This window comes from Podarcis erhardii, assembly GCF_964252035.2.
Source record: "Podarcis erhardii genome assembly, chromosome: 12".
In the NCBI taxonomy this organism is placed as follows: Eukaryota; Metazoa; Chordata; class Lepidosauria; order Squamata; family Lacertidae; genus Podarcis; species Podarcis erhardii.
In genome coordinates this window covers 8,106,824-8,127,694 of record NC_138513.1, presented here as the reverse complement: position 1 = coordinate 8,127,694, position 20,871 = coordinate 8,106,824, and the positions used below count along the sequence as shown (strand labels likewise).

Genomic DNA, 20,871 nt, shown 5'->3' with positions numbered 1-20,871 from the left:
TGTTCCTGTTTCAACCGAGAGTGCCACAGTGAAGATGTTTGCCATCTAATGGAGTGAAAAAAAATCTTCCCATCTCCTAAATGGATGTTGTTGTTTTTCCTCGCCCACCCCCCTTTTTAAAAGCAGTCTCTTTAGACTATTTTTGACCTGTAATTGCCAACATCTGTTCAGGATAATCATCTACAGGAACTACCATGCACGGGGTTGTTTTGCCACCTTTTCTACCTTGCCATGCAGGTCAAAAATGTTAAACACTGAGGCTGAATGAGACCTGTCCATAGATACACCGAGGGCACATTTGCTTGTTTTCCCCATCGATCTACTTTCAGAGAAAACACCATCCTCCATTTAAGAGATGAAAGCAACTGTAACTAAGCATCTTTAAATGCTGACAAAGGCAACAGGGGCTGCATGTTTCTTTGGCTAAAAAAAAAAGGCAATGGGAGAGGGAGCCAAAGGTCATGATCTACAGGAATATTCTTCACAATGGAATGAAAAGGAGCCACATAAAAACACAGCAGCGGCACGCCATTCATATCAGTGGCCCTTGTGCAGAAGAGCATTTTGGCGGAATTGTGCCCACATTCGCTCTGCACTGAGCTACCAATTGATTGATTGGTTGGGTCGGAATTAACTCAGATCGAATGATAATGGCGAGGCAGCCCACAACAGATCCTTCAGATTCCTTTATTCTACCCCAAACAAAGCAATGAATGGCATTCGGTTTTAATTTAGCCTGGAGGTCAGCACAATGACAAAAAAATTATTGATCGGCCTTGCAATTTTTTTTCTTGTGGTTGATTTTTTTTTTTCATATGTTGCCATTTACCCCAAGATTTTTATTTCATTATTTAAAGAGAGAGTGGGGGAGGGGAGAGAGAAGCAACCCACTCAGATTTAGTCATTTATGTCTAACTAGCCAATCTGAATTTGTTGGACTCCCGTTCCCAAATTGTACGAAAACAGGGCTGCGGGAAACTTTGCAAGGCGCATTCTCGGCTCATGGTTGTCATGGGCTGGGAAATTTCAGAGCCCTGAAGGGCCCCACCCAAAATTGCCGGGAGTGGGGTAAACATATGAAAAAAAAAAGTATTCTATTGACAGGACCCATTCCCCACACTCATCCATTCCCAGGTCAAGTGCCGTTCATTATTTCAAGCTGTGTCCTACTGACAGCCGTTTTGCTACGGGGAATGGCGCATAAGCTTCTGTGAGTGCACGCAGCCCAAGTGTTTAACCTCAAATTGTTTTTTTCACCTGAAATGACTGAGATTGTTTTCAGCGCGCGAAGAACTCTGAACGTTCGTAAGGCTGATACATTGCCCAGGTCCACAAATTCAGTTATGTATCTGCAAACAAGGGAAAGTCACACACAAGAAGAAGACCGTGACAACAACGCCAGCAAAGTAATGACAGAAGAAGAGAGAGAGAAAGAGAAGAGAGAGAGAGAGAAGGGTTTGGGGAGGGACAGGAAAAAAAGTTAATTGTAGCTGAGAGCAGATATGCAAGGATCAGGGCTTCTTACCTGGAATGTACGAAATAGTTTTTAAAGCTCTCAATACCCTGAAATTCCGAAGTGCGGAAATTTTGCCTAGTTTTGTAAATTCTCCTACAAACCTGTTGAATTAAACCACAGTTATTTGGAAATACATAGCAAGGCACATGCAGCTGGAGATTGCATGAACATCGCATTGGCTCATTTAGCTTAGGGTGGTGGGTTTCAAATCTCCTGCCTTCGGGAAGCCCTGCCCCAGCTTATCTTCCCTGCTGCAGAAGCTCTGCGCATTGTGGAAGTTTATGAGATCTGTTTTGGGGCACAGAGTTAGCTTATGTGGCATGTTAGCCAGGGCTCTCAGGCTTCATCATCTGGCATCATGGGTTTAATTTACAGCCCACCTTTCTTCTGGGATGGAGCTCAAGACAGAGTACAGAGGGTTCCTAACACGGTTTCCTTTCCAGGCACTGATCAGTCCCAGACATACATAGCCTTAGCAAGGCTGCTGCACCTTGTGCCATGCACCATACGCTATAGTGCCCTGTTGCGAATACAGAGGGCATCCTGGAACTCAACCCAAAATATCCTGCAACAATGCATTGCCGAGCAAGATCAGTATTAGCGGGCGAAGCATCTTTCTTGCCCACCATTACTGATATTCTCATTGAGGAATCCCTGAGAATGCTTCTAAGGTAGACCATCTCACCATTGGAAAACCACTGACTTGGGGCAAAGACATGAGTCATCATGACTTGGTCTTGGAATCATGGAGCGGCAATCATCTTCCTGAACACAGATGGGTTTTGATGACTGGTTTAGATTTGGTAGGCCAACTGAATCATGCCATTGGTGAGTGCCATGGAACAGGAAGACAGGGGTGGTGTGTGTGTGTGTCTTTGTGTGTGTGTACCTCGGCTGCACAGCGTAATGGAATCCCATCTCTGAGCTGCCTGCAATCAGGCCAGAAGGGGAAGGCAAGGTTGGCAACTATTGAGTTTCTGGGCATGGATGACATAAAACCAGCCAGGTTTGAATGCTAAGGAGCGGATAGGCATTAAGAGAAGCAAGCTTTCTTGGAGAAAGCAACGCATCTATCCCAAGCTGAAGGTCAATGCAAGGGGAATGGAAATAGTTAATATTACTGGATGATTATGGTAATGATGTTATGTTGGTTTTCCCCAACCAGATGCCCTCTAGATGCTCTTGACTACAGCTTCCATCATCCCTGACGACTGACCATGTTGGCTGGGAGCTATAGCCCCAAACATCTGAAGGCTGGTGTAAAAGGATTGCGAGTGTGTGTATGTGTTCTAATATTTGGGAAGTACTGCAAACGCTGCTTTTAGCAGAGCATCATTCCTACGGCAAGCGACTCTGAGTGGTTTTTTAAAAAATGAGGAATGAGGAAACCTACAACCTCCAAACTTTATAGATCAAGCACTGGGAAGCTGGGTGGAGGCAGAGACTTCAAAGTCAAAAGATGGAACATCCAAGCAGCCTTAATTTACAGTCTCGCAGCTCTATACAAGAGAGCTGAGAGGGATACTGTGGGAAATTCTCATGCAAATTATTCTAGTTTTAATGTGTTTGCCATACATTTGAATTTATATTTGATATTTTCCTCAACATTAATTATATTGTACTAAATGACTGAGGGGGGGGGTTGGGGGGGGGAGACAGAAACAAGGTGCAAAACTTTCTTGAATGTGGCAGCTTGCAACAAAGTCCTCTAACCGTAATCAGAAACACTTTAATATTCCATTTCCTTTTCTTTTCTCAAAACTTCCTATTTTCAAATGCAATTCTGGAAACGTTTTGAATTCAAAAAGTGAGCTCTAAAATGTAGCTGAGTTATTTCATCTTTAAAGTTAGGCTCTTGAGCGGGAACCTTCCCACTAAGTTGTTAAAATGCATCAACAGGGAAGCAATTTGGGGTGGGGAGTGGGGGTGTGTGAGATATTAAAACGAAAGAAAGCAAAGCTCAGTGCTGCCTCCATAGGAGCTCTGCCTGGAATGAATACAGACCCTACCAGCCCTTCTCTTCATTGGGGCAGGAGTGAGAACAGACAGACAATGACATCATGAGACTCGGTAACTTAATCTTTCTATTTAAAAAGGACCATTCTGAATGCTTTGTCTGGAAAATGCATTTCCTTAAAACCACAAATATTGTTCATGGATTTGAATCCTGCCAACTCCTCCTCCTGTGGCAGCTTCCAACTGTTTAAAGGAGGGATGAGGAACCTCTGTGTCTACTTACCGTATTTTTCGCTCTATAAGACGCACTTTTCCTCTCCTAAAAAGTAAGGGGAAATGTGTGTGCGTCTTATGGAGCGAATGCAGGCTGCACAGCTATCACTGAAGCCAGGAGAGCAAAAGGGAGCGATGTGCACCGATCCCTCTTGTTCTCCTGACTTCAGTGATAGCCACGCAAAGCCTCTTGAGCGCAGTCGGAGCGCTCCTGCCTCTTTGCTCAAGAGGCTTTGCATTGCTTTCTTGTTTCTTGTTTTCCTCCTCTAAAAACTAGGTGCGTCTTATGGTCGGGTGCGTCTTATGGAGTGAAAAATGCGGTAGATGTTCTGGACTCCAATTCCCACCAGCCCCAGCCATCATGGCCAATGGTCTGGGATGATGGGAGTTGAGAGTCCAGGTTTCCCACCTCTGATTTAAAGGGTAAAAAATAATACAAAACAGAAAGCCAAAACACCTTGGTTTAAGGTTGATAGGGAGATAGGTAGCTTCTATCACACTGTGGGTACGCTCACACATAATACTAAGCCATAGTTTCTTTTAGCTATGGATTGTTCAATAAACCACAAGTAGCCCCACAAAAGATCCAATGAGTCACAGATTGTTTTGCCTTGTCTTTCTATTGCTTAGTGAGCATCCTTGGTGGGTGCTCAAGCAAACCATGGCAAAGCAAAGTTGCTGGATTTGGACACAATGCCAAACCAAGCCACAGTTTGTGAGTCAGCCACAAACCATAGTTTCAGATTGTGGTTCATTGCCAGGTAATGTCCATGGTTAGTTGACTGGGCTGGGTTTCAGACAAGCTACGCTTTGCTAAGCAAACCATGGCTTAGTGTTGTGTGTGAACCAGGCCAGTGTTAAATGGGGTGTGGGCAGGAAAGAGAGAACAGGACGGGGCTCAGTGACCCTTTTAAAATATCTTCTCTATTTCCCCAAAATATTTAAGTTACATAAGCAAATAAAAGATTAAAAACAAGTAACGCAATATCTCCGTTAGAATGCTTCTGTTTTCACTAATTCTTGCAGTTGCAAATGGTCATTGTACTTCTCTTATCTGGAGAACGTGAAAGCTTGAACACTGTTTTGTGACATTTTGGTTGGCCTAATCAAGGCATTGCCCTAATGCCTTAGCTTTGCATAGAAATGTCATAGGCAGCATCTCTTATGTTTCATGGCCTTTTGACTACACTGTTTACAACCCATCCTGCCCCTGCTCCCTAATACTCATATATTTTTCTACTTTATGCATCTGATGTACTGGGCTCTAGTCTGCAAACTTTGGCACCCAAAAACTGATCAGTCTCTACGGTGCCACAAGAACCTTCCTTGCTCTGTCTGGTCTTTGACCACAATAAAGATTGATTGACCTTCCTTGTTTTTGTTGCAACAGACTAACATGGCTATCCCTTTCAGATTCAAAAACAGGTGTGTTTTCCCAATGGGCCAAATCAGATACATCCTTCCCTTTACCTGTCTCTTTCCCTTTCCAGGGCAAATCCCTCCCATCCCCTTTCTTGTTGGCATTAGCCATGGTTTAGCCCCGTAGTTGGGAACCTCAGGCATGGAGGCCAAATGTGGCCCTCCAATCCTCTCTGTCTGGCCCTCAGGATTCTCCCCACACCCCTCAACATGCCTTCCCTGGGCGCTTTTTGCCTTGCTGGAATATGTCATTGAACTGTGATAATGCTGCTTTTCTGCATTATCCATCTTTTGACCTTGCAGGGGGACTTTATCTTAACCATGTGAAATTCAGGTACCACGTGAAACTCAGCTACCACCTTAGCCAAATCCTATGCGATCCACAGCACAGTACACCTCTTTTCGTGTTTGGAGGGCCACTTGCTTGCAAAGAGAGTATTGACTGATAAAAGAAGAGCCAGTGGTTCGTTACCTAAGAACGTGACAGAGATGTACAAGTGCTGCCATCCGCTCGTAGCAGCTCACCTTGTCTGTGCAAGGAACATGGTGCACAGAGTTCTTGGTCCTGCTACCAGCAAGAACCATGACACAATGACCTAGACACTCTGATGGAGAGCTCAAAGAAAGCCAGAGCATCTTTCTTCGTGCTGACACTGCATCCCCATCTCTTCCCACTAGATTAACTAGGTGGGAACCAAAGGCCAGAACTGGATGCAATGGAGGATGTGTGGCTGCCACCGAGAGCAGGAGCTCTGCATCTCATCCTCCTCTTCCTCCTGATAACATCTAGCAATACCAAACACAGGGAAGGGCCATAGCTCAGTGGCTTTGCATTCAGAAGGTCTTAGGTTCAATCCATTGCCAGGGAGGGCTAGGAATTGGTCCCTGTCTGAAACCCTGGAGAGCAACTGGACAGGGACAGATAGTCGGAACCAACGCCTAAGCAACCACTCACATTTATGTATTTTAATAAAGTTGTGGCCAAAATTATGCCAAAAACTTTAAAGAAAAATTCTGTGTGAATTGTGATTTATTTGGGGGGGGGGGTGGCTTGGAGACCTCGACACGGAACTGGTATTTGAAAACATTGCTGCCTCCAACTGCACAGGAAGACTGCAGCCATCATGACTAGTAGCCAGTGATAGCCCTCTCCTCCCCAATGGGTCAGATTGCACTGTAAAAGCCTAAGGCCACTGCAAAAGGATGCTCCATGCCTTCCCCAATGGTTGCGCACTCAAGTCTTCTGGTAACTAAGGAAAACAAGGGCGCACTCACTTCCAATGTTCCCTTGCCTCGCCAAGCTCTCCGGAAACAGGATACGATTGTGGCACCTGCAGCTTTCGCGGCAAGCAGAGAAATCCTTGCAAGTGCGGCTGCGTTAGGTTATGAAACCCAATGGGAATTAGAAGCGTTAAGATTTTATCGGCGCTTAACCATATGCTTGAAAGACCTGCCTAGAGGATAGCCTAACATTTGGAGACGGCAACCCTTCATGTGGGCTTATTAGCACAGTAGGTTTCCATTGTAGCTGCAGCGAAGCTAATGAGGCCTTGCCACCGTTTCCTGATGGAGCCAGCGTTTAATTTAACAAATTTATCACCTGATAACAGCCCAATTAATCCAGGCAACCATTAAATGGGATGGGCTATGCAGATCTAAAGGTTTCGTTTAGGAAGCTTCCTGGACTGAAGTCCCAGGCAGCTTGTGCTCCTGTAACTGAGGAAGGAAGGATGCTCTCATACGAAAGGACAAGAAATGGAGAAGCTCTAGCCTGTGGTCTCCCGAGGCCATTTTGGCCAGGAGTCCTGTGACTTTGCAGCCAGGCACCAGGCACCCAGATTATGGGCATAAGGTGCCATGGGAAAAGTTAATTTCCGAGGGTCAGAATGCTCTTTTTTATTTTTACAGAAGGGACTTTATTAAAGAAACAGGAAATGGCAGGGGCCTTTAGACTTTTAAATAAAAGTTGATTTAATTTTTTTAACTGCGTTGTTTGTTTGTTTTTTTGCACACTACCCTAAAGCAGTTGCCAGTGAAGCCAGAGCTCAGGTTATAAAAGCCAATTGCATACTTGCAATGACAGTGGGAGTCAAAGCTTAAGGTACCTCTGCTTAAGTGCTTGCCGGAACTGCAGCCAAGACTTTTTTTAGAAAAAGGGGGGGGGGATTGACAAGCTTTTTAAACTCAGGCGGAATTGCCTGGTTGTCGTGGCAATGCCCTTTTCTGCGCCATTACTTCCCTTCCCTTTAAAAATGTCTTTCCAATACAATTACTTTTATTTTTCAAAAATAAAATAAAATGGCAGTGCCTATTGACTGCCCCCACCCCGCCGGCGTGCCTTTACAACCCTTGTCGCCTGCGATACCTTAATTTGCTCTTTGCTCTGGATGTTCCTATTTCGGTTCCCTTCAGCCGGCCAACTCAGCAGCTGTCCTGAATAGGAGATCCTTTTTTTTTGTTTTCATTTGCAGGGAGCGGGCTTAGGGCTGGATAATTAAGAATTCGCTTTGAACAGAAGATGAGAGCCCAGCCAAGACGTAAGCTAGCAGGCTGCCAGGCCAGCCACCGTCCTGCCAAGAGAGCAGGCGGGCAGTCCACCTAATAGGCAAGCCCAGGCGGTTGCCAGAATCTGCCGATTGGCCGGGGGGGTGGGGGGAGGGGAGAAAGCAACCCAACACTGCAGCAAAAGGGTTCCAGCCCTGCGGTGCACTCTGGCCCTAATTGGGACGGCAGCCATGTGGGCTTTCCTTCTGCCATGCCAGACTAGAGTCCTGACCCAACGATACTGCCAGGTTCTGCAAAGCGCAGACCAACAGGATGCTGTCCTTGTGTAAGGCTTTTTTTTAATAATAAAGAAAAACCCATAACTGTTGGTGCCAAAACTTGGAAAGAATCAGTAGGGCGGGACCATGCAAGTCTACCACACCAGCATAGGAACATAGGAAGTTGTAACATACCTGATTAATATTCCACAGCCTTTTAAATGTGTCTGTGGGAAAGGGGGCAGGTTGTTGTTTCGCTGTATTGTTTTAATTATTTACCTGTTTTTATCCTGTATGTTATTCTGTGAACTGCCCTGAGATCATATGGTGAAAGGCGGCATATAAATGAAATAATAATAATAAAAATAATGCTGACTCACATCTTTGATCGTTCCAGCTCAGCACTGTCTAGGCTGACTGCAGTGGTTCTCCAGGATTTCCCTTTTAAATGCGTTCTTGGGAGGGTCTGGGGGTTATTGCTTTGTAGGATTTTTTTGGTTCTTGTTTTTATATATGCTGGAAGCCACCCAGTCAGATGAGTGGGGTACAAATAATAAGTTGCTGTTGTTGTTCTTATTATGTTTTGTATTTTTATGTTGTGAACCACCCTGAGATCTACAGATTAAAGGAGGTATGCAAATTTAATTAAAAAAATAAACAATAAATTTCAAGCCCCCTGGTCATAGAATTGTAGAGATGGAAGGGACCAAAAAAGTGTCATCTAGTCCAGGAATCTTTTGCCCATCGTGGGACTCAAACCCATGAACCTGAGATTAAGAGTCTCATGCTCTACTGACTGAGCTATCCCACCTGGACGTGTCAGAATTGCAACGTGGGACCTTCTATGTGCAAAGCTGATGCCTTGCCATTGAGCTATGACCTTTCCCCCAAGTGATTAAGTAGCTGTGTTATACTGAGTCCAGAATTTGGCCCATCTAGCCCAGTGTATTGTCTACACTGACTGGCAGAAGCTCTCCAGGGTTTCAGACACGGGGTCATGATCCCTCTCCAGCAGCCAGAGGTGGAAAGAACTGGAGGGGAAAGGGGAGGAAGGAGGAAGGGATTCCAGGAGATGGAGGGAGGCAAAGGGAGAAGAACTCCAGGTGGACTGTCTTCTCCCCACAAAGGACCATCTACCATCAGCTGCCTGTGGGAAAGGATCCCAATGACCTGCCCTACGTGTTGATATTGTTTATTGTGGTTTGAAGTGCACTTTGAAGCTGCGTGGGGAGCCTCCTGAAAGGTGGGGTATAAACAGTTCTGATTAATAAATAAAAACTCTGCTGTCGCTTGCCCTGTTTGAAAACCAAAGTGGGCATTTGATCTTGAAGCTATGCTAGCGCGGGGGGAAAACCTCTACAATCTGTTACCAGCAGCAGTTCTAAAGGAGCCTCCCCGCCAAGGGAAATGGCTATGCAGGCTTTCAGCATGTTCACACAGGTAAAACTACACAGGTGTACACAATGAAGAAAAGAAGAATTTGCTGAAGCCGAGCTGAAATTTCAGCTGTTCGGTCCCAGTTTTGGAGGTGGGGGGAGAAGCATTTGCGATGAAAGTGATGGGCAGAAGATCGTCTAAGGAAATTCTGCTCTACAGAATGTCACCGGGTGGCGTCCCCCAAATGGATATTTTCTGTTGTCCTGTGGAGTGTCTTTCCTTCTGCCGTATGTGAAGAAGCAACCACCAGCTGCTTCAGAGGTTTTGTAAGGACATAAGTTTTGACCCAGACTTTTCCTGACCCATAAGACTGAGCCCTGCTTGATGTGTATGAATGCCCTGGTTCTCTATTTGATTGGCTTCCATATGTTTTATACTGTTAGATTCATAGAACTGTGGAGCTGGAAGGAAAACAAAGGGTCCCCAGACCAGCCTCTTGCAATGAAGGAATGCTGTTTTATTGGTTTTAGGTCGTATTTTTGTTTCAACTGATACAGCACATAGTGAAAACTGCTTAAATGGTCTTTTTCTTCTTCTTCTTTTGAAATACCGAGCAGTTAATAAACACTTATTTATAAGTAAGTAAATGAAATGCGCCTCTCCTAGTTTGCATTTCAGGGTGTTTTGAGGGCTATTCTGGGATGGGAATGGGAAGCACATCTGGCAAACTGCCAGTGAGGGGACAGGATATTTCCCTCTCTCCTAGAACTCCCCTTGGAATGAACAATGCCAAATTATGACACAAGATCATTCCAGAGGCGATAATGGGAATCAAAGTCTGTTATTAGAGATCCTGTATCCTCCGCCCTACCTCACAGTTCCCAGGATTCTCTGACAAGAGAAAAACACAAGATTTGTAGATTGCTGGAGTTTCCAGATCCTCCACATTTCATGGATCTACAATTCCCGGGGTTCTCTGAGGAGAGCGGATCCCTATCCTATCCACTTTAAGTCTGCGCTACAGACATGTCATTGGTCATGGCCATGCAAAGACAGTTTCTAAGCAGGTTGGGAATTGCCTGGGAGTCCAGTCAAAGTAGTCAAGACTAGACTCCCAACACTGGACTGTTTCTTATCTTTAGAAGGACCTCCATTTGAGGCAGATTTCCCAGGAGCCATAAACAGGGTTGATTAAGTCTTCAACTTATTCTAAATCACTGTTGATGCCATTTTGGTTCTCCTTGGTGCAGGTGAAAATAGCTGCTCTTCTGGGATCTGGGACTTGCAGTGTGTCCCATGTGTTGGGGCTACTACATCAATAAAAGTGGTTAATAAATTCCATTCCAGCAAGAGCCCTGGCTTGGGTTAAATGGGTGGGCATGGGTTGCTTGCACAACTGAGAAAGAACAAAAGAATCCCATATCAGCCTCATTGCTCCAGGACCGTTAAAGCACATGAATTTCTTGCTAGGATAGCAGGGAAGTCACGGGGAGTTTATGGGAGCAGGGGAAGAAAACCTCGGTCCTGATCTAGCCAATCGCCTTTTAGGAGAGGAATGAGAAAAATGCTACTTACGCCATGACAATAACAGAAAAATCTAGCCAGTTCCATGGGTCCCGGAGGAAGGTGAATTCCGTCATACAAAATCCTCTCGCCAGAATTTTTATCAATGATTCAAAAGTGTAAATGCCGGTGAAGGTATACCTGCAAAGGAGGGGTTGGGGGGAGTGTTAAAAGGTCCAAGAAAAAGAGAGAGAGAGTGTGTGTGTCAGTAGTTGTGGGGTGTGGTAATATATATCCCATTCATCACTCAACAACTGACGACAACCTGCATGTGTGAAAAGGGCACTGGGGTCAAAACACCACAAAAGCTTTCATTTAACCATCCAACATTGCCTCAAACTCAGTGCAGTCCGATGGGTGCAGTTCACCCGTGCTACTGCAAATCATATAATGGTTTACCTGCATTTTCATGTTCATGAGTTTATTGCTCCAGCCAAAGGCCATGACAAACTCGTATTAGGCAACTACATTAATAAAATAATACAGAACATACACATCCCTACTATAAAAGAGACTTTGCCAAGTCCCTGAGCATTAAGACACAGTTTCCTTGTGCATCTCTGACAGCTCCAATTCTAAAATTATTCCGCCTTTTAAAAACCTAATTTGCTAACACCCATGATGTAAGTTACCAGAGACACCAACAAACTCAAATCCATCTTGATTTAAGATTAAATCTCCAAATCGCCACAACAATTTATGGCAATTCCATCTACAGTGGTACCTTGGGTTACATATGCTTCAGGTTACAGACGCTTCAGGTTACAGACTCCGCTAACCCAGAAATAATGCTTCAGGTTAAGAACTTTTCTTCGGGATGAGAACAGAAATTATGCTCTGGCGGCGGGGTGGCAGCAGGAGGCCCCATTAGCTAAAGTGGTGCTTCAGGTTAAGAACAGTTTCAGGTTAAGAACGGACCTCCAGAACGAATTAAGTACTTAACCCGAGGTACCACTGTATCTCCCTTTTCCTGATTTTTTCTTTCTTTTTTTTGCAACTACTGCATATAGTACCACTCTTTGTGTGATGAAGCTATTATTGTCACTCAAAAGAAACTGTACCATTTCTGCCAGGATGTGCCTGCTAGCTTGTGTGAACAAAGGTTTTGGAAAGTGATTTCTTGGATCTCTCTATAAGGGGCAGGCTAACTGATAATGAGTTATGCCTTCCATCTGAGGTTGACCACAAATAAAAAGTCTGTCTACGTACAGAACCTTGGTTGTATGTAGCAGCCATCCAAGACTACGGTGGGCTGGAAACACAGCTCAGTAAAGGCATTTCTTAAGGAAACTGGTGAGAGTTTGGTCAAATAACTAGCTCTAAAATGCTCTCTTCTCAAGAACAGATATCAAGGGGAAAATCTGGTGTTTCAAATTAGTTGCAACTAAGAGCCAATCCCTTAGCTGACATTTATTCAATGTCAAAGCACAGTTCCAGAAAATATTAATAGTGTTAAACATCTTGATAAGCTGATTTCCAGAGTTGGTTATCACCCAATTCTGTATAGCACAGTGCAGGAAAATGCTTAACAGGCATTGTAGCAACTTTAAAAATATACTTTAACTGAGTGCAGTCTGCTCCTGCCTTAACTGTGGCTACCCAGATTCTGTGCAGACAGGAGTGCCTGGCATGCTCTGGTCCATGGGGTCACGAAGAGTCGGACCCGACTAAACGACTAAACAACAACAACAGATTCTGTACAAAGAAGAGCAGCTGATGTTCCTGAAGGTAGAGAGTTTAGCTTCCAAAAGAACTTATTCTGCACAGTTTCCAAACCTTTAATGGAGTTCAAACCACAGAGCATATGAGTAAAAACTTTGCTACCAAATATCTTTAAGGCAGGTTCAATCAGCTGCCCTTCTTTACTGTAATAGAACTTTCTCAATGCCCCTATGGTTTTCTGTGCTTTGACTTTCACTGCCTCCATATGACACTTCCAAGACAGGGCTTCGTTAAAGAATATGCCCAGGTATCTAAACGAGCGAAATGGTTCTCATGCTCTACCGACTGTAGTTTTCTGATCTAAGCACCATTTATACATAGGCCTGTGCAAAAAATCATAATGTTGGTCTTAAGAATAATTTATAGAAAGTATGCACTGAACACCTCCAATAAATTTTTGAGACATAATCAAGAAAGAGAGAGGAACACTAAATAATCAGGATACATGAAATATCGAGATCTTCCTGTTCCTAATTACTGGATAGAGTTAAAGTTTGCATTGGCTAAACATGGCACCAAATCATTAATATAAAAGTTTAAAAGAATGGGAGCCAGAAAGCAACCTTGCTTCACTCCTTGTGACATTTTAAAAGCATCAGTCATACCACCATTTAAACCTACTCTGACCCTCATTTCTGTATGGTTCTTGGGTCAACAGCAGAAGTCTGCAGTCGATGTTAGCAATTTGAAATTTCTCCCACGGTCCGTTTCGATTAACAGAGTCAAATGCAGCAGAAAGATCAATAAAGGCTACATAAAGATTGTTCTTGGTATATTTCCTTATAATACGGTTCAGAGTGAAACAGTGATCAATGGCACGGTGTCCTCCTCTGAATTCCACTTCTTCTTCATGAATAATGTTATTTTTGCAACGGTCTGGTCATTTTTTGAAGGAGATACCATGCAGGGACGCGGGTGGCACTGTGGGTTAAACTACAGAGCCTAGGACTTGCCGATCAGAAGGTCGGCGGTTCAAATCCCCACGAGGGGGTCTTTGCTCGGTCCCTGCTCCTGCCAGTTCGAAAGCACGTCAAAGTGCAAGTAGATAAATAGGTACCTCTCCGGTGGGAAGGTAAACGGCATTTCCGTGCACTGCTCTGGTTCGCCAGAAGCAGCTTAGTCATGCTGGCCACATGACCCGGAAGCTGTACGCCGGCTCCCTCGGCCAATAAAGCGAGATGAGCGCCGCAACCCCAGAGTCGGCCACGACCGGACCTAATGGTCAGGGCTCCTTTTACCTTTACCTTTACCATGCATATACTGTAGCTTGGAGGAGATGTCTTACAAGCTAACTGGGTGATCTTTTTGTGGATCCTTCCTACCCCCTTTCTTACAAATACCCATTTTCTACACAGAGGGCATTTGGCCTGCATTGTCTATGGTGGTGAATAAGCCAGCCAGGATAGGAATCCACCATTCTAAGACTCATATCCTCTCCAGGAGCTTTATTTGATTTCTTGCCTGAAATAAGGGCCTTTATCTCATCACAGGAGACTGGTTCCCATTCAGGCACATTTGAGAAATCCTTACTTGTGCACATGATTATCCAGCATGTTTGATATAGGCCTGAGGCACAAGAACTAGCAACATGCATAGTAAAGGTAAAGAGACCCCTGACTATTAGGTCCAGTCGTGGCCGACTCTGGGGTTGCGGCGCTCATCTCGCTTTATTGGCTGAGGAAGCCGGCATACAGCTTCCGGGTCACGTGGCCAGCATGACGAAGCCGCTTCTGGCGAACCAGAGCAGCGCACGGAAATGCCGTTTACCTTCCCGCCGGAGCGGTACCTATTTATCTACTTGCACTTTGACATGCTTTCGAACTGCGAGGTTGGCAGGAGCAGGGACCGAGCAACGGGAGCTCACCCCATCGTGGGGATTCGAACCGCCGACCTTCTGATCGGCAAGTCCCAGGCTCTGTGGTTTAACCCACAGCGCCACCCGCATCCCTAGCAACATGCATACTATCCTACTTATTTGGATACCGGAGTTGCCAAGCATGTGCCAAATATGCACCTGCGCATAATTTGCCAGTTGCTTAAGAGGCCCTGGGTTTTGTGTACTTTGCTGTAATGGAAATGATAAAGGAGTAAGATTTTGTGGGACACAGTGAAGATTGCAAAGAACTGTAGCATCCACAGTAAGCCTTTTTAAAAATCTGCTGCTGACAGAGCCACATGAAGGCAGCTGGCTCTCTTCATTTCTCTAGCTTAAATTTTGCATTGTGCTTTAAGTGGCTATTTGCATGGGATTTTCCATTTTGTTTTATCTCCAGAGGAGCTCGCTGCAATTCATGCATGCAAGTCAAGCCACACACAGAGACAGAAGGTCTCAGTCCATTCCTAAGTGAACGCCCATTTTGCACGTGTTGGATCCTAAGTCTGTTCCACCTCATTTACTCATTAAACTACTATAATAATTATTATTAATCTGCATGGATTTTTTTTATCTCAATAATACTTAAATGGGCATTTCATCACAGGCTTTTTAAATATGTATTTTATCTCAACGTACATATTTCTAAATGGATTTTGTCCTAAATTATGCATTTTAGAACTTTTTAAAAGTCGGAAGCTGATCTGCACATTAGTCCAGGGGGTTCAGGTCAGGTAAATTCCCACTGGAATTCACAAATATCAAATTCTTGAAGCAGACCACACACCCGACAGGAGGTGAAAACAATTTGGCCTGGGGAAAAATTCCTGCATGAACCCCAAAATGAGAGCCAGACAAGATGTAAAACAGTGTATTCCTGTGTCGAATTTGCTATCGTGAGATGCAGTGATGGCAACAAGCCTAAATGTTTTTAAACAGGAGAAAAGGGTTATGACAAAAATCATGGAGGCCTATTATGGGCTACCAGTCCTGACACCTAAACAGAACTTCCATGTGTGGGAAACATACAAACATAAGACAAACCCTACTATTAGTTCTGCTACCACTACCACTAACTAATAAAAATCTCACAAACTATTCTTCATAAATAAATGCAAAGTTTTTACAAGCCACACACCCTGAGGTAAGAAAACATGCTGCTGTTGATAGGTTTAGCACAGGGATTCCCAAACTGGGGGTCTCTAGCTGTTTTTGGACTACAACCCCCATCATCCCTGACCACTGCTCCTGCTGGCTAGGGATGATGGGAGTTGTTGTCCAAAAACAGATGGTGACCCAAGTTTGGGAATCCCTGGTCTAGCAGAAGGGTGGGGAACCTCAGAGCCAAGGGCTGCAGGTAACCCTCCACATACACATCTCTCTCTCCAGCCTTTGGGGCTCTCCACATGCTGAAATCTCTCACTGCCGCTACTCCAACACTGTTTTGGAGTCCTTTTTCCTGTAAGGGAATATTCCTTGTCATGCAGCCCAAGGAAGGCTGCTTACTGGGGAAGGTGGCCCTTGAGCTGCCAAAATACAATAAAATTTAAAAAATCCCTTGCTCCTGGTTTTAACATTTGGAAGGAGGGAAAGAATATCACAGCATTTTCACCGTTTCTGGAAGTTGCGGCCTGCGTGTTCCCCACGAGCCTGACTCAAAGAAGGGCATCTTTGTCATCCTCTCCTCCAGCGCCAGCCACCAGGAGCAGATGGCCGTGTTTATCATCCGTCAGTCAAAAATAAAAAGTGGGTTCTGGTTGGCTCAATGAGCCACACTAATTGTTTAATGCACTGCACTTAGTTTAAGCTTTTGCATCTGGTATCTATTTTCATAAGGAAGAACTTGCAGGGATGCAAACTTGCTCTGCTTAATTTTATTTTGTTTTAAATAGCAGGCTTGGGAGGGAAGCAGGGATTATATCTTCCCCCGCCCCCGCCCCCGCTCCCTCCCAGGCCAATGGAAACTCAGCTAGTATTCCTAAATGAGGTGTCCAGCTAAGCTTCAGAAACATTTATATAATCAAGTGCCAATTCCCCAAGTGCCATTACTCTCCGGGGAATGCGTGGCCCTCCAGATGTTGTTGGTTGGTCACTGTGAGAACAGGGTCTCCGGCTGTTTTTGGAGTACAACTCCCATCATCCTGTGCTAGCACGACCAGTGGTCAGGGATGATGGGAGATCTAGTCTGCAAATAGCTGGAGACCCAAATTTGGGAAATGATCTAGAGCAGGCATAGGCAAACTCCGGCCCTCCAGATGGTCCTGTTAGCTAGGGATGATGGGAATTGTAGTCCCAAACATCTGGAGGGTGCTCCTGTTATGTTCTGTGGGACAAACTAAATTAATTGCATCTGGAAAAACTGCTCACGGAAGGCCAAAGCTGGTATCTGTTAAGTATAACTGGTTTAATTCACTCCGAAATGGGAATACCTGTATGCATTGGTGAAAGGGTTTAACTTGAAGATTCCACTGAAGGTAAATTAAGAGCAAAAAGGAGCTCTCTGAGTTGCTATGATGGGCTGATGATTAACTATTATTGTTCTCAGATAGATCTGACGTGGTGCTTTAACCTTAGATCACATGAGAAGGTATTGAATCGCAAATTCGCCATCTCCGAAGGGTGGTGGCTGGAGTTCTTCATTCCTAGACTCTGTGAGAGTGAGGGCGTAAATGGAGCTCTGCAGGAGCACACAGCCACAAGCTTTGGGGAGAGACAGACCTCTGTTTCTGCATCTGTTGGAATTGTTTCATATTTTGTAAGATGCCGAGCCTACGCCTTTGCCTGCCATATGTCTTATGGAACTGTTTGGATGTATCATTTGATACATCTTCTGTTCTGAAGAAAGTTCTACAGGTAAACTTTTCAACAATCTAATGTGTCTGGACGATGCTTCATTTAAAAAGGAATCAGTTTTTAGGCACTGAGTCCCTTCAAACTGCACAGTATGTTTGATCTGTATCAACCACAACTACCACAGACACACACTTCATTCCACTGATGGCTCCAATTCTTTGACTCTGACCCCATACCTGCTTTTCCTGAATTCAGGTCCAACTAGAAAACATAATTCCAGAATCGGAAGCTGCACAATTATGCTACACAGCTACTTCGGTTCTTTTCCGCTCACTACATGCGTGAGAGAGATCACATTTTTTGTGAGAAAAAGCCAGTCACACATTGGGGCATCTGCCTTGCAAATAATGCTCTTTAAATGTTCTGGTTTGTGATTTAGCGCAAGGCAAACACACCTTCTCTCAGTGGATCTGTTTCAAGAGAGTGCATGCATGCCAAGAAATGCCCTCGATGCCGCAAATGAACATGCAGAGCGGTTCTGATACGAAGCAGTCAAATGGCAAATGGGAGGTTTCGGAAAGAGGGATAGAGAGAGGAGAAAAAAAAGAGAAAAATACTTACTCAACGTATTTATTCCAAGGAGGGAGTTCAGACCATGCCATGAACACACAGTTGGTTAAAATAGTGCACATGATAAACATACTGAATAATGTAAAAGCACAAGTTAAGGAAAGTACTTTGAATGAGTATTTAAAAACAAAAAACCCAGCCCTTGCACTTCGCACTACAAGCAACATCACAACCCTTCCCTGGTTTGTTTCTGTTCATCATTCCCATGTAAAGTGTGAATGCACATTAAGGAAGGGTGTGTAAGAAATCTTCAGTGAGCAAATTCACCACAAGTTCATAAACCAAACTTCCGCTGGCAAGAGAGCACCCTTCTGCAAATAAAAACCAATGCTCTCTGAGTGTGCGAGTGATACAATGGCTGTGCAAAACAGATCAGTCAACTCAAAGGTCATCCATTAAATACATGTCCTTCTTCTTAAGGAAGGTCATAAGAGATGGAGCCACCTCTGCTATTTATTCTGGGCAAATGCTGGCTTGTTCCAAGTGCCATGTTTCTAGTCTTCCAGCCCATGGACTGGGAGGCTGACACACTCCATCTAAGCTGGTGTTGCTTGCTTTGATTGACAGCAGCTCTCCAGGGTCAGAGAAGGGTCTTTCCCATTTCTTGCTACCTAGTGGTCTGTTGCAGCTGGAGCTGCTGGGGATTGAACCTGCATCCTTCTGCATGCAGAGCATGTGCTCTGCCACGAAGCTGTGGTCCACCTCCCCACAGTAAGACAAACCCATTCAGTCAAACCTGCTCCTCTTCCTTTCAGTGTAAGTGACTCTGCAGGGTTTGTCTGCATCAGAAGCGATCAAATGACTGAGGAGCACCTGATGGAGAGACATGGAAGATGGAGAGACTGCCCCTAGTGGGACACTTGCTGGAATGCAGTGATGCCAGGGCCACAAATCGGGCAGAAACACAGCAAGCTGCCTCCTAATGCAGCCACCGTCAACCCGGTGCCCTCGAGTTTCTGCTGGTATCACTGACACAGACTGGCAGCAGTTCTCCAGGGGCTCACACAGGAGAATTTCCCATCCCTGCCTGGCCAGCAGCAGCAGTTGAGCCCGAGACCTTCTGCATGCAAATATCTTTTACCACTGGTCTGCAGCAATTTCCCAACCTTTGTCCTTCCTGGGTGCCCTCTATAGGACCTCAGCGAGAGCTGGCACAGTCTAGGGGACAGAATAGCGATCTGGGATTGGAGAAATCCAGGTTCAAGTCCCATTTTTGGCCACTGAGCCAATTGCGGCCTCTCAGCCTAATCAACCTCGCGGGGTTGTTGTTATGATATCGTGTGGGAGGGATTGCATATGCTGCCCTCAATCTCCTGGAGGAAACAGAAATATTAAAATGCAATAACTGCTAAATAATCAATCGTACACTCTCCCTGCTGCTAGAAATGTAATTCTGATTTCCCCCCCCCCCTGCTCCCCAGAGTTTAAAATAACAGTGTATGGGTGGGGATGGTACCCACAAATACATAATCAGATTAAAAAATACTGAGAGGGAGACGTACACGTGAAATGGGGAAAGAGGGGGCCCCACAGAGATGGGATTGTGAAGTAGCCAAGCTAAGCCTCTCTTAAAATAAATTTTAAAAGGGCCCACGTTGAATGGGAGCACAGGTGCAATGGTGCAAAGTCAGCATTAAAAAAAAAGAGAGGCTCCGTTAAAGAAGAGAGTTGGAAATGCCTGGGAAAAGAGATGTTGCAAGCTGTTTGCAAAGACCACGCGAAGGGAAGCTTGCTGAACAAGATTTGCTTACACAAATGCTGGGAACCAAACAATCGTCTCATCAGAGTACATGGGGCTCTGCAGGGTATTATAAGCAAAAGTGACAGCTCCTTGCCCCAAGGAGGTTACAATCTATCTTTAGAGAGGGAGGGAAGCAAGACAATGAGAGATCGAGGCAAGAAAATGCTGCTTAATATTTAAACACCTAGGGTTTGTCCTAGCTGGAGATGAGGACTAAGGGGGTGAAATCTAAGATTTCGTGGAAGAGGGGGAGGGACAGAGAGGTGGTATCGTGTAGCTCAGCCACCAACAACTAGGGGTGCTTCAGATTTGGGCCACCTCTGCCATCAGCCCCAGCTTGCACAGCCGTCCTGCATAGGACTGGTGGGAGCTGTAATCCAAAACATGTGGAAGGTAACAGGTTGGTAATAGCTGATGTAGCTATTCTTGGGGAAGTTCAAGGCATAAGGACCATCACAGGAGAAGCGGAGAGGGAGGAGACCTTCAAATAGCTCAAGGACCATACAGAAGGCTGATGGCCGAAGAATTGATGCTTTTGAATTATGGTGCTGGAGGAGACTCTTGAGAGTCCCATGGGCTGCAAGAAGATCAAACCTCTCCATTCTGAAGGAAATCAGCCCTGGATGCTCACTGGAAGGACAGATCCTGAAGCTGAGGCTCCAATACTTTGGCCACCTCATGAGAAGAGAAGACTCCCTGGAAAAGACCCTGATGTTGGGGAAGATGGAGGGCACAAGGAGAAGGGGACGGCAGAGGACGAGATGGTTGGACAGTGTTCTCGAAGCTACCAGCATGAGTTTGACCAAACTGCGGGAGGCAGTGGAAGACAGGAGTGCCTGGCGTGCTCTGGTCCATGGGGTCACGAAGAGTCGGACACGGGTAAACGACTAAACAACAACAACAACAACAACAAAGTATAGGTGGAGGAACAAGGGAACCACGCAGTGATACATCCCAATAATTGGTGGCATATCCCAGGATGTCCAGCGCTCAGATTCATTACCAGAGGTAGATCATCAAAGGAAATGCCAGCCTGCTGGACATGTCTTCAATCTTCTCCTAAAGTCCGTGACTACAATGAGGCTACAGGGGACTGTTGTCTGACATCAACTTGTAGCATGCCCTACAACCAAGTAGCATAAACCTTTAAGCAGGATCTCCATTTCTCTTATGGGGGGAAAGGGACAGTTTCTCCACATTTACTGCCACCGCCACCACCAAAATAAAAAAATCAGCTCGGTTGCTA

At 45.1% G+C, this 20,871-nt stretch overlaps 1 protein-coding gene across 6 annotated transcripts in view; it reads right to left on the bottom strand.

Moving 5' to 3' along the window:
* Positions 1-20,871, bottom strand: part of LOC309325870 (sodium channel protein type 5 subunit alpha-like) — a 214,569-nt gene that overhangs the window by 185,007 nt on the left and 8,691 nt on the right. For all 6 annotated transcript variants that reach the window (XM_081834160.1, XM_081834161.1, XM_081834162.1 and 3 more), the window contains exons 3-5: positions 17,876-17,966; positions 10,879-11,007; positions 1,258-1,349 (exon numbers count right to left, since the gene is read on the bottom strand). In XM_081834160.1, the coding sequence (XP_081690286.1) occupies positions 1,258-1,349; positions 10,879-11,007; positions 17,876-17,966 (312 nt within the window). The remainder of the gene's footprint in view (positions 1-1,257; positions 1,350-10,878; positions 11,008-17,875; positions 17,967-20,871) is intronic.